Source organism: Convolutriloba macropyga, chromosome 10 (genome assembly GCF_964194025.1).
Source record: "Convolutriloba macropyga chromosome 10, txConMacr16.3, whole genome shotgun sequence".
Lineage (NCBI taxonomy): Eukaryota > Metazoa > Xenacoelomorpha > Acoela > Convolutidae > Convolutriloba > Convolutriloba macropyga.
The window spans coordinates 13,122,678-13,135,853 of NC_134477.1; the positions used below are offsets into that span (position 1 = coordinate 13,122,678).

Genomic DNA, 13,176 nt, shown 5'->3' on the forward strand with positions numbered 1-13,176 from the left:
TGGTAAATTTCAATGACTAATGATTCATTTTGTTTTACCAATAAATTCACTTGACCAATAAATTTAGTGTTAAATTTGAATGACCGATAAATTTCAATGTTAAATTTCAATAAATTTCAATGTAAGAGATGGATAGAACGTTAAAAAAAATGTCCCCAGTAAATGTTGTAGCGTTCGGTAGTAGTTTCTCAGTCACACACACACATGCTCTGTGAGTATATTCATGTAATCCACGACCACATTAGAGACTGTTGCCAACTTCCCGGACAAAGTTTGCCATGACCTTCAAACAGCCTCATTTACAGCCGCTCAAACGTGAATCCTTCCCGAGGTGAAACTACCGCTTATGATGACGCTAGATTGAGCATCGAAGCCACAGGTCTGTAGGAAAACTCTTCCGTCAGAGCGTTCTTCCATGTCAAGATCTGAAACCCAGCCTTCCCGAAATCCTTCCCGATGAACTTGCCGGACACATTCAAGTTTCACGAATCAATCAAGGAACGAAATACTAACAACGCGTGATAGACGTAAAGCCCAACACTTTCAACCCACTTATCTTTGCCTGCACTGGCAACGCAGGACCTACAGCAACAAAAGCTATCAAACGAATTGCCGCTAAAATCAGCAAACAGCGCAGGGAACCGTATGCTTACGTTAGATCCGTCATTCGGACCAAAATAGGCTGCGCTATCCTTCGAAGATGTTTTCTCTGCCTGCCCGGAAGTAGGTCTTTCCGAAAAAACTAACCTACCGAAAATTCATCCTCCGCCATCGTTCATCACAGACGGCGCCTAATGAATTTTCCCACTTACGCGTGAGCTTGAAATAAGACAACCGGGCCAAGTTAAATCGTTTTTCAATAAAGATATATCTTGCAACATCAATTAAAAACACAACCGTCGGTACTCTGATGTTTATTAATAGCCGCACAGTGGTAGCTGGGGCTATCATTGGCCTTCTCTTGTTTTTTTTGCAATTCAAAGAATTTGAATTGTATCGGGGCACTGTCTTTTTTAAGATCTGTTCCAACATTTTCATAATGGTTGAAGTCAAATTGGAGTAAAGATTTTGGTCACGCCGAAACAAGAAATGGAGCGAAAAAGCGAGTGGTTTTGCGGCGTGATATTTTTTCGCTCTAATTTTGAAGTAGAGTGAGAAAGCGGTCTTTGAACAAAAATTCCCTTTCTCGCTAGTGGTTTTTTGTTCACATGCGGCAATTTAACTTTGATTTTTACTGTTTTTAATAGCCGCGTCAGCAATGCCAGGTGGCTATTATTGCGCTCCTAATTTTTTTAAATCGTCCAAGAGATTTTTGTTTCGTTTCACACTGACTTTGATGACTTTTCATGACTTGAGCTTTCAAAACGGGATAATCCGGTAAAGCTCAGCAGGCATCAAGTTTCATTAGAGGCCCTTAGCCGCGTTTAGTAGTCCAATTACTTAGAGTGGTAAAGTTACTGGGAACTTACCTCACTTAAAAAAATGACTTGTGAAATCACTTTAAATTTTATGACAATTTACTAGTTAAAAATCAAGTGTGCATCTAAGTATTGCCAAACGTATTTTCTCTAATTCTTGAGTATTAGAGTCTTGAGTTTATGGTTTAGAATATTATTTTTGATAAAGCTCCCCTATGTCTTTTCCTTATTCACAGACCGGATCTAACCGAAAAGGTTAATGGTCTATGAAAGGACTGGTGGTCAATCTGTCTATCTTTTTTTAGTTGCTTCAAATCCATGGAAGGCCTGAAGCGTCCATCGCGGCTATTTTCCGGCAATCTGCCGGCTATGTTTTCGATTTTTTGATCGGATTTTCAAAATGGTTTTCCCAATCCATTCATAGTTCATTCTAGGCCTAGTTTTTTGCTCGAATCAGGTTGACATTTCTAGCTAGTGGTTTTTTGTTCTCGCTAGCGGCATTTTGACATTGATTTTCTGTTTTTTTTTGTTTTTTATCTGATTTTTTAGAATGGTTTTCCGAATTCGCTCATAGTCCGTTCTAGGTCTAGTTTTTTGTTTAGTCAATGAAAATTCTTTGAATTGTACGTCAGCACTTGTCCTGCGATGTTTTTTTTATTTCGTTCGCGATTTTTGTTACGACAATAATTTGTTCATTCGTTCATGCAATTTCAACTAGAGTGCGTGCGTGACGTAATTTTTCGCTCTTAGTGGGGCGAGTTTTTTTGTTCATTCGCGTAAATGAAGGTTATTTGAGAACAGCTAATAGAGGCAGCAAAAACTTCTACAGATTTTTAATCAAAATATAACATATCAGCCTTCAATGAAAAGACGATTTTTTTGGTCTGTCTTTTTTAATGTTTTTTAAGACGAGACTCCAGATCTACAAAGCTATTGAGGCTATTTTCTGGCAATCTGCCAGCTATGTTGTACTATTTTCATCAGCTCTGTTCGATCAAGTCTGTATATATGCAGATTAATCCAATTAACTTTTTCCAAAGAAGTTAAATGTTAAAGTGCGCTGTGAATTCTGTGACACTCATGTACCAGTGGTACTCCAAAAGGTTATATCCTGGGGCACTTAACATATCTGGATTGTCATAAATGTCTTTATTTGTCATAAATGTCACAATTTGTTGCTTTCTATACCGACTTCTCCAAGGCATTCGATACTACCTCATTTTGCGTAACCGGGGAAATTAGCACACATTAAAGGCTGCATTTTGGAGATACTTTTTGACTACCTTAAAAACAGAAAACAATATGTTAGAATGGACAATACTAATTCTGAGGTAATGAATTTTGTTCTGTGTAATTATCAACGATCTTCCGGACATTCTTGCTTTCGGAGATCCTTATTTGTTGGCCAAGAACATGAAGATATTTGTTATTGATAGGAATTGCAAGGCGATCTGCATTCTGAAGAGCACTTGGTGTTGTTAAACCAGGGAACTTGAAGTCGAGAAATGTTCCCAAGTTATTTTAAAAAGGGGCCGATAAAACGTTCAAACTTTTCGGACGACATCTCTTGTCAGAGATCTAGGAATGTATCTCTCCGATGATCTGTCATGGAAAATATGTTGATAACAGGTTGAAGAGAACGAATCAGGTTTACTTTCTTCTGAAAAGAAACATCAACCAAACATTGATAAAATTGAGTCTCTACTAATCACTTTTATTTCGTGTCCTTCTCTTTGGTTTTCCGTGCGTGGTGTTGTGTAAACGTGAAATTCTACTCGTCGAAAAATTCCAGAAGAAAATAGTGAAATGGACTACAGGAAACAAAGAAGCAAGCTAAATAAACCAATTGACAATTGCATATTCTCCCACTACCAATGTTTCTTCATCTAAATGACATTTTGATGCTCATACAGTTAGTCCAAAGCAAAGAATGCAAACTTGTACTGTCGCATGTTAATGAGGACCGTGGCCGTCTGCCAATGACTTTCAACATGATACGATGATAAGCAAGGATATACGATGATAAGCAAGGTTATACGATGATAAGCAAGGCTATACGATGATAAGCAAGGTTATACGATGATAAGCAAGGTTATACGATGATAAGCAAGGCCATACGATGATAAGCAAGGATATACGATGATAAGCAAGGCCTGCACGGTGTCGGCATAGCTGTCGAAACGAAATTAGCCTCCCACGTCATGGAATGGATTCCCATGGGACCTCGCCTCTGCTACATCCGCATCCAGGCAAAGCCGACCCCGCTGTCAATTATCTGCTGTTATGCCCCAACTGAAGACAAGGCAAATGACATCAAGGATGAGTTCTTTAAGGAACTATCAAAGCTGATGGGTTGCATTCCCAAAAAGGACGTAATTATTGTCGCAGGAGACTTCAACGCAAAGATTGGAGAAAGACTGTCTTCCGAATCGGCAAATATTGGAAGGTTTGCCATTGGCGATCGAAACAATAATGGCGACCGACTCATCAGCTTCGCAATGAGCAATAATCTTGTGGTATCAAACACGACGTTCCAAAAACCTGCTCAGACCCTACCAACTTGGATATCCAACGATGGGATCACCAGAAACCAGATAGATTTCATCCTGATATCAAGAAGATGGCGATCGAGCATCGACGATGTGCGAACCGTCGGCCAGAAGAACTGCCTAATTCAATCGGACCACAAAATGCTCAAAGCCAAGATAAAAGTCAAACTGAAAGTATACACAAAGACCCCAAATGCTTCCGACAGGAGGTCAATGCGCTCAGAACTCCGAAAGTAGCCGACAGCTTTCGAAAGGAGCTAGCCCTCAAACTGGAGAAGCTGCCAAGCGGAAGCGATGTAAATTGCTGCTGGAATGGAATCAAAGAAGCACTGGCGAAGTCCGCGGAAAAGTGTATACCGAAGAAGCCCATCCGGAACCCTTGGATCTCGCCCACAACCCTGGAATTGATTGTGAAACGGAACAGAGCTCGGGTCACCAAATCCAAGAAAAAGATTTCCAGAGAAATCAAGCGGCAAGTCAGGATAGATAAAAACCGCTTCTACGAATCCACCGCTGATGATATAATTACCGCAGACGAACATGGCAACACCAGGAAGGTGTACAATGCGGTAAGGAAACTAACTGGCACCAAAGATCCCAGCATCGACACAGTTAAAGATGAAAATGGAAAATTTATTGCTGACACAAATGAGAAGATCAAGCAATGGGCGAAACACTTCGAAAACTTGTTAAATCGACCAACAGCGAACCCAGCCTCCCTCAACATCCGCTGTCAATCCTTTGCACAAGCTGATACCAATCCACCTAGTTCCGAAGAAATCATGCTAGCAATAGCCAAGCTGAAGACCAACAAAGCCGCGGGTGACGACAATCTTCCACCCGAGCTCTTCATATATGGCATGCATGAACTGCTCCCCCACTTCCAAGACCTCCTGTTGTCTATCTGGAACAACGAGAAGATACCAGATGATTGGAAGACAGCCGTTATTGTCCCAATTCACAAAAAGGGAGATACGGCGAATTGTGCTAATTATCGTGGTATTTCCCTTCTTAACATCGCTTTTAAAATTTTAGAGGCAATTCTGAAAAACAGAATCGAACCTGCCTACGAATCAGTCGCCCGCAAGAATCAAGCGGGCTTCAAGGCGAAGCGCGGTTGCCGCGACCAAATCTTTGCAATCAGGCAAATAGTTGAGCAAAGATACGAGTTCGACGGGCAGACCGTATTAGTCTTCATTGACTTCAGAGCTGCCTTCGACAGCGTCAATCGTGAGACCATCTGGCGCATCCTCGAAAGTCACGGACTCCCGCCCAAGCTCATTCAGGTACATCGAGCAATGTACACAGAAACCTTCAGCACAGTAAGAGTGTACAATTCACTATCGAAACCTTTCGCGATCGTCTCTGGAGTTAGACAAGGCTCGATACTTGCGCCTTTCTTATTTAACCTTGTTATCGACTGGGCAATGCATGAAGCCACCGAAAAGCAGCTCCTCGGCATCGCTCTCGACGACATGATAATAACTGACCTTGACTTCGCCGATGATATATGCCTACTAGACGACAACATAGCCGATGCGCAGACACTTCTCGATCTAGTTACAAAGGCTGCTGCAAAAGGTGGGCTTGAAATAAACACCTCCAAAACCAAGTTCTGCTCAGCTTGCCCCGAGGACCAAATGTCCTGTAACGGAAAACCGATTGAAAAAGTCGATTCTTTCACTTACCTGGGCAGCAACCTTCAACTTGATGGTGATGTATCCCACGAAGTCCGAACCCGTCTTGGCAAGGCCACAGGCCGCCTTAAACAGCTCGACAAGCTTTGGAAGTAAAGATCAATTCCACCGAGAATCAAAGCTAAAGTCTACAAAGCCTGTGTCCAAAGCGTACTGCTGTACGGATGTGAATCCTGGCCCGTAAAGATCTCTGACACTCACCGCCTTGATTCCTTCAACCGAAGAATCCTCACCAAACTCGGTGTAGCAGCGGAAGACATCAGCACCACCATACAAAAGCGAAGGCTGACATGGTTGGGACACACTTTACGCATGGATCCGGACATGATACCGAACGCTAGTCTCGAATTTGAGAAAGCTGACAATTGGACGCGACGCCCCGGAGGAGCGAAGGATACATGGAGGCGCTTAGTGAAGAAAGAGCTCCAACCCTCCCTGAAAACCCTCAAAATGACTCACAAGAAATGGGAGTCTTGCTGGTTCGATATCGCCAAGGAGACCGCACAGAATCGGTGTCAGTGGAGAGCCATCGTGAGAGACGTTCATATGGCGGGCAATGGGCAGTAATGCTCGTAATGCCCTACAAGAGACAAGAGAATGACTTTCAAGATGCCGAGGGAACTTCGCCACCAAGTGGGGAAGTTTCTTAATGGAGGAGTCTCTTAAAACATAGCTGCACGTGGCAACAAATCTTATGTGATTGCTACTGCTGCAGAAACAACTGGAAATTGTTTTAGCGGCGACGACAGTGTCCCTACAGCTGCAGCTGTGAATTACCTACAAAGAACAACAAATAGACTTACAAAATGCCCTTGAATACTACTTGACCTTGGAAGGTGAAATGCCTGACCTTTGAATTGTTCTAGCAATCATATCAAGTTTGCAGCGATCATACTAGTCTTGTTGGTCTTCTCAATGCAATTTTTCGACTAATCATTGTTCGTATGACTAACAAGTTTTTTCGTAAATTTCCTCTTGAGAAATGGGATAAACTGGTAAAGCCTGAGGGCATTAAGTCACTAAGCAGTTCTCTTAGACCCTTATTGGTCTCTGATTTTCTGATTCCCTGGAGCTGCTTAGAGGTAAACTCATGGCTTGAAGGTGATTTCGGAGTTTTTAGTTTTTCATTGAACAAGGCAATGTACGATTTCTCCCAAATTTTTTAAAGCCGATACGGCAGCAAATTAACATAAACAACGGAATACTTTATTGTGCAAACTAGTCCGAATTACGTCAGTGCTCTGAACTTTTTTTTATTGAAAATCCAAGAAAAATGAATGCGAAATCTTACCACATTTGCGTTGCAGGCGAAACAGAAGACGACTTTTGGTGGTGCATTGACAAGTGTATCAGTCCTTTAACCGGTGCTAACAAAGATTGGAGCCCCAATTGCATTCTTGATGACGGAGGTGACGCTTCCCATTTGATGCTGAAAAAGTATCCCCATCTGTTTGATAAGCTAACCGGGATTGTGGAAGAAAGCGTCACTGGCGTTCATCGCTTGTACCAGCTGAGCAAGGCTGGCAAACTCAACATTCCTGCAATCAATGTCAATGACTCAGTGACCAAGGCCAAATTTGATAACCTATACTGTGCGAGAGAAAGTATTATCGACAGTTTGAAACGGACCACTGATATTATGTTTGGAGGCAAACAGGTGGTAGTATGTGGGTACGGTGAAGTGGGAAAAGGTGTCTCTCAGGCCCTGAAGGCCTTGGGATCGGTTGTGTACATTACGGAAATTGACCCTATCTGTGCTCTACAAGCGTGTATGGATGGATACAGAGTCGTAAAGCTGAATGAAGTTATCAAAAATATTGATCTTCTCGTCACTTGTACAGGTAATGAAATTAATTAAATGGCATTCAATTCTTACGCTTTAAGTTGCTTCTGAAAAGTAAAATTTTTGGATCCTATATCGCGCTCGTATAGAAAATGACAAACTTTGGCATGTAGCAATTGTCCTTCATGTGATTTTTGTATAATATTTGTTTCTAAGACACGTTATCGACGAATAAAATGAGAAGTTGCTACATGTTCTGGCAGAAAAATGAACTGCCAATAGGGTTTACAAAGGGCTTCAGAGTTGCTTCAGACTCGTAATCGCAACTTCTGTGTTTATTAACTCAGTTGTTCATTTTGCATCTTTTAAACAGGTAATAAGAATGTGGTGACACGGGAGCACCTGGACAAGCTGAAGAATGGCTGTATCGTGTGCAATATGGGCCATACTACAACAGAGATTGATGTCTGTTCACTACGCACGCCTGAACTCACTTGGGAGAAAGTCCGCTCACAAGTTAATAAAAATTAATAATAATCAAATCGTTAAACTTTCCGGTATTCCCCATTACACCCCTTTTAACTTGCTTAGTTTGACCTAGTTTTTTTAATTACTCTCAAAAAATTTGTTAAAATTAGCGAGTCCATGTGGCTATTTTTTGGTACTTTTGTCACCTTTTCTATTTTTTTATATACATTGCCACCGCGTAAACTGCTTTTCATTCCTTGATTAAATGCCCTCTGTGAAAGCAAGCAAAGTTTTTGTGTACATCTCAACCCGATTAAGGGGCATCTCAACCAAAATCTTTCTGCACCTGCCGTCTTTTGAGCACAATTAGTCATGCGCTAGTCGGTACAGATTTGTAGAAATAGTTGAGAATTGAATGTGTCATGCAATAACGTTAGAGCGTCAAGTAAGTATGAGAAAACTTGACTGGATAACATGAATTGGATGGCTGAGATTAAAAATAATTGAAAATAGCTATCAATAATAAAATTGCATTTCAATTCTGCATTAGCTAGTTTGCCGAACAGATTCTAACAAATTAACCGAGTTTGTAAAAATTCTATAGAAACTAAGCTTAAAAAGATCTCAAATGGTGCGATCATTTCTGTACGATATTTAATACGTTTTGTTTAAATTGTAGAATCGACGATTTGTTCCGGCTGCTTCTCTAAGCAGTTTTCTCGTTTTATTCCTGCCTTTCCAATTGCACTTAATACATGACGTCATTTTGCCTTCAGAGTGCATTTTTTGTTCAGTCGAGTTAAGTAGCTCTTGGTTTTAATACTGCCTGCCTCCCTCTTGAAATAACCTGCGGTTTTTTTTAACTCGATTACTAAAGACGCATCATACTAATTAAAAGTCACAAGATGTTAAATTTTTGAAGCCATTTATGTTGGATATAAGTTTGTCATGCCAAATATTAACTGCGTGACGTTTCTAAGACCACCATGTTTAAACGCGCTGAAGAGAGTGTTTATGACTGCTTCTGAAGACCAATGTTTAAGCTGTTATTTCTGACTTTTTATGATGCATTTGTATTAAATTTGAATACCAGTGCAGTATAAAGAATAACAGTCAGGACAGCACTGGTTTGTATCAAGTTGCAACGGATGACTGCTAGTGATATTTGAAGTGTGCAATATGTTTAATTGCTCTCAAACGAAGTTTGTAGCAATTATGTTAGCCCTGTTGGTCTTTTTTATGCGATTTTTCGCTTGACCGATTTTTCGTCTGACTCATTAAACGGGATAAACAGTAGCGGGCATTAAGATCATTTAGAGCCTTTTAGCTCACTAGTCTCAAAGTATGCGATTCACAGAAACTCTTTTGGAGCCTTATACTTCTAGTGTGAAGGGTGGTTCCTAGAAGTTAACACACTCCCTCCCACATCAGCCCCGCTCGACCCCCCAATCCCTACCCCTGCATATCGTTCAGGCACGACCCACCTCGGCCCCTTGCAGCAACCTCCCAACGTTGCCCCCCCCCCCCCACTGTTGCAACCCCCCTCAGCCCCCTTGGTGCTCACCTCACGCCCCTTCAGTTAAGCTTAAGCTAGTGCTACGCCCTAATTTCTAGCAGTGCTTCCTCTTTATTTGGAGGGTAATGTTCAGAGTAATTAACGCGACTTTTCGGCATGATACAAGGACATAATATGGTTGTTTCATGGTGCAATTTTAGCGGATATAATTTCAGTAAAATTAGCTAGTAATTGCCTTTATTTGTGCGGTTCGAATGGGTGATATATCCACTAGTTGCCTTGTATTTACAGCAACTTATATGGATACTTAGGGGAAAACATCACGCAACTATGGGGCACGAAATAGGGGTGTTACAGCTAGCCTCACTAAACCGTGGCTAGCTACTGACAAAGGCAATCGCTCGCCGGTGGTTTGAGAACAATTCGCCCAACGTTAGTCTTTCTTGGATTTTTTTGGTATGGCGTAACTCTAACACATTTTTCTTTAACGAAATTGTTCGTTTAGGAAAAAATCTCAAAGCGTACAGTTTTTGGAGACAAAATGGGGAAATGGTTTGATGTAAGAAGGAATTTGCTTTGATCGTTTTTTGTTTCAAAGTTTATATGAGGGTGAAGCCATTATGTCAGAGCAAGGAAATAACTTCAGACTTTTAACCCATTCTAATAAAATGGAAAGTGAAAACCACAGGCAAAGTTAGTGTCATGAAAAGTTTGAATTCAGATACATGGTTTTAAAGACAGATTAGTCAGGTTGGAGAATTAGCGAAAAGTTTTGAGCAAACGTTGCTCGTAATGAAATGACGTTTCTTGCTAGTTTAACTTCAACTTTGAAAAAGTTATTAGCGAGAAATGTTTGATTTTTTGTCCTGCTTTTATAATTATAGCTCGATTTCTCTTATCATTGTTTCCTTTTTTCGTACAACTCAACCAAGTTATCCCGGATATTTTCGGGCAATCTGTTAGCTCGTTTGTAATTTATGCTTTTAATTAGGTTGATCACGTGATCTGGCCAGATGGGAAGAGGATCATAGTGCTGGCAGAGGGGAGACTGTTGAACCTGTCCTGCTCCAGTCTGCCCTCTTTCGTCATATCCATCACAGCCACCACACAGGTGTGTTAAGATTACATTGAACACGTTAAAGATTATAACACACTATAGATAGAATAGTCTTTTTAATAGCCGCACAGCGATAGCTGGGGCTATTATTGGCCTTATCTTGGTTTTTTACAATTCAAAGAATTTGAATTGTATTGGGGCGCTGTCTTTTTTTTTTAAGATCTGTTCACACATTTTCATGATTTTTGAAGTCAAATTGGAGTGGTGATTTTGGTCACGCCGAAACAGGAAGTGGAGCGAAAAAGCGAGTGGTTTTGCGGCGTGAAATTTTTTCTCTCTAAATTTAAAGTAGAGTGAGAAAACGGTGTTTGAACAAAAATTCGCTTTTTCGCTAGTGGTTTTTTGTTCACATGCGGCAATTTCACTTTGATTTTTACTGTTTTTTTCGATTTTTTGGATCGGATTTTTTTCTAAATGGTTTTCACAATCCGTTCATAGTCCGTTCTTGGTCTAGTTTTCTGTTCAGTCAATGAAAAATCTTTGAATTGTACGTCAGGACTTGTCCTGCTGTTTTTTTATTTCGTCGTCATGATTTTTGTTACGACCATATGACGTCACAGCCACTTTTTGTTCATTCGTTCATGCAATTTCAACTGAATTGCATGTGTGACGTCATTTTTCGCTCTTAGTGGAGCGAGTTCTTTTGTTCATGCGCGTGATTAAATTTTTGGTCACACTTGACTTACCTCACTCTCAAAAATGACTTCCTCACTTTGAAATTGACTTTTATTTACTTTAATTCAAAGAGATAAGGTCAAATGGGTGTGTGTCACTCTAAATGAAGGTTATTTGAGATCAGCTAATAGAGGCAGCAATAACTTTACAGATTTTTAATCAAAATATAACAGATCAGCCTTCAATGAAAAGACGAATTTTTTTGGTCTGTCTTTTTTACTGTTTTTTTAGACTGCCGATCTACGAATCTATTGCGGCTATTTTCTGGCAATCTGCCAGCTATGTTTTTTAATAGCCGCACAGCGATAGCTGGGGCTATTATTGGCCTTCTCTTGGTTTTTTTTTATTTCGTCGTCATGATTTTTGTTACGACCATATGACGTCACAGCCACTTTTTGTTCATTCGTTCATGCAATTTCAACTGAATTGCACGTGTGACGTCATTTTTCGCTCTTAGTGGAGCGAGTTTTTTTGTTCATGCGCGTGATTAAATTTTTGGTCACACGTGACTTACCTCACTCTCAAAAATGACTTCCTCACTTTGAAATTGACTTTTATTTACTTTAATTCAAAGAGATAAGGTCAAATAGGCGTGTGTCACTCTAAATGAAGGTTATTTGAGATCAGGTAATAGAGGCAGCAATAACTTATACAGATTTTTAATCAAAATATAACAGATCAGCCTTCAATGAAAAAACGAATTTTTTTGGTCTGTCTTTTTTACTGTTTTTTTTTACTGCCGATCAACGAATCTATTGCGGCTATTTTCTGGCAATCTGCCAGCTATGTTCTTTATTTCTTTCCCATCATTTTGTAAAAGATAATTGAACGCTTAAAAGTATTTAATATGAGAAACAGTGAACATTTTGTTCGGAAGTGTAGGTTACGTGAATCTGCAGTGATGCTATAATTCCGAATTGACTTTAGCAGTTGTAAATCTATGCTTGAAACGCGAACTTAAAAGTTTGAAATCTGGCACTGTATATAGGAAAATCTGGGATTTATAAACTGGCACTCTATAGATCTAAAATTTTGAAACTCGTACGTGTTTGTTCAATTTGAAAAGAAGGCTGCTGTGTATTTTTGTCTTGATTGCTTCGCTGAATGTTTAATCTGTCATGTCTCACACCCCCAAAAAGTTCTCTGTTCTAATTGTCCGAGAAAGTTGATTTGTTCAGGCCCTGGCTCTGATAGAGTTGTTCAACGCGCCAGCCGGTCGATACAAATGTGACGTCTATCTGCTGCCCAAGAAATTGGACGAGTATGTTGCCAGTCTCCATTTGAGTGCATTCGATGCCCACCTGACTGAGTTAACTGATGAACAGTCAAGCTACCTGGGCATTGCAAAGACTGGACCCTTCAAACCCAACTATTACCGATACTGACACTGAGGATTTTATTTTGGTAACTTGGCTCTTACACATTATACCCTCTCCGATACTCACAAATGGAGGCCATGATAATTTTTTTACTTTATAAGTTAATTTAGCGGTAATATTACGGTAGAAAATTTAATAACGGTCTCAACAGTCTCCGCGAACTGTTAGGTTATGGTGTTATAAAGTGAAAGAGCTGTTAATTCCTGCAATACGGTACTTTCTCTTCTTCCCCAAATTTTTTTAGTATTCAAAGTAAAATCTTTTCAGCACCTTTCCAGTCAGAATTTTCCATGCTAGGTTTAAATTTCATGTGCTGACCTTGGAATGGGGCTCAGATTTTAAAGAGGTACATTTTGCAGACATATACCGGGAAGTTAGACTTCTCCAATGTCATTAAACTTGGGAAAATGAGCGCACGGCTAATAATGGTCACGTGGGAATTATTTTCCCAGAACCACGTGATATTGCTGAATAAATTTGCCTTGTTAATTTGAGCTTTTTGAAAGAATCAGAGTATTTCTGCACATTAGGGGGAAATAAAGGACTCTTGATGGAAATGAATTAGTCTGGGGTA

General features: G+C 40.2%; 1 protein-coding gene across 1 annotated transcript in view; it reads left to right on the top strand.

Moving 5' to 3' along the window:
- Window positions 1–12,850, top strand: part of LOC142348620 (S-adenosylhomocysteine hydrolase-like protein 1) — a 13,816-nt gene extending 966 nt beyond the window's left edge. Inside the window, exons 3-6 of the mRNA XM_075400028.1 lie at window positions 6,972–7,505; window positions 7,821–7,963; window positions 10,423–10,542; window positions 12,402–12,850. Of these exons, the coding sequence (XP_075256143.1) occupies window positions 6,972–7,505; window positions 7,821–7,963; window positions 10,423–10,542; window positions 12,402–12,608 (1,004 nt within the window). The 3' untranslated portion in view covers window positions 12,609–12,850. The remainder of the gene's footprint in view (window positions 1–6,971; window positions 7,506–7,820; window positions 7,964–10,422; window positions 10,543–12,401) is intronic.
- Window positions 12,851–13,176: the final 326 nt, after the last annotated feature.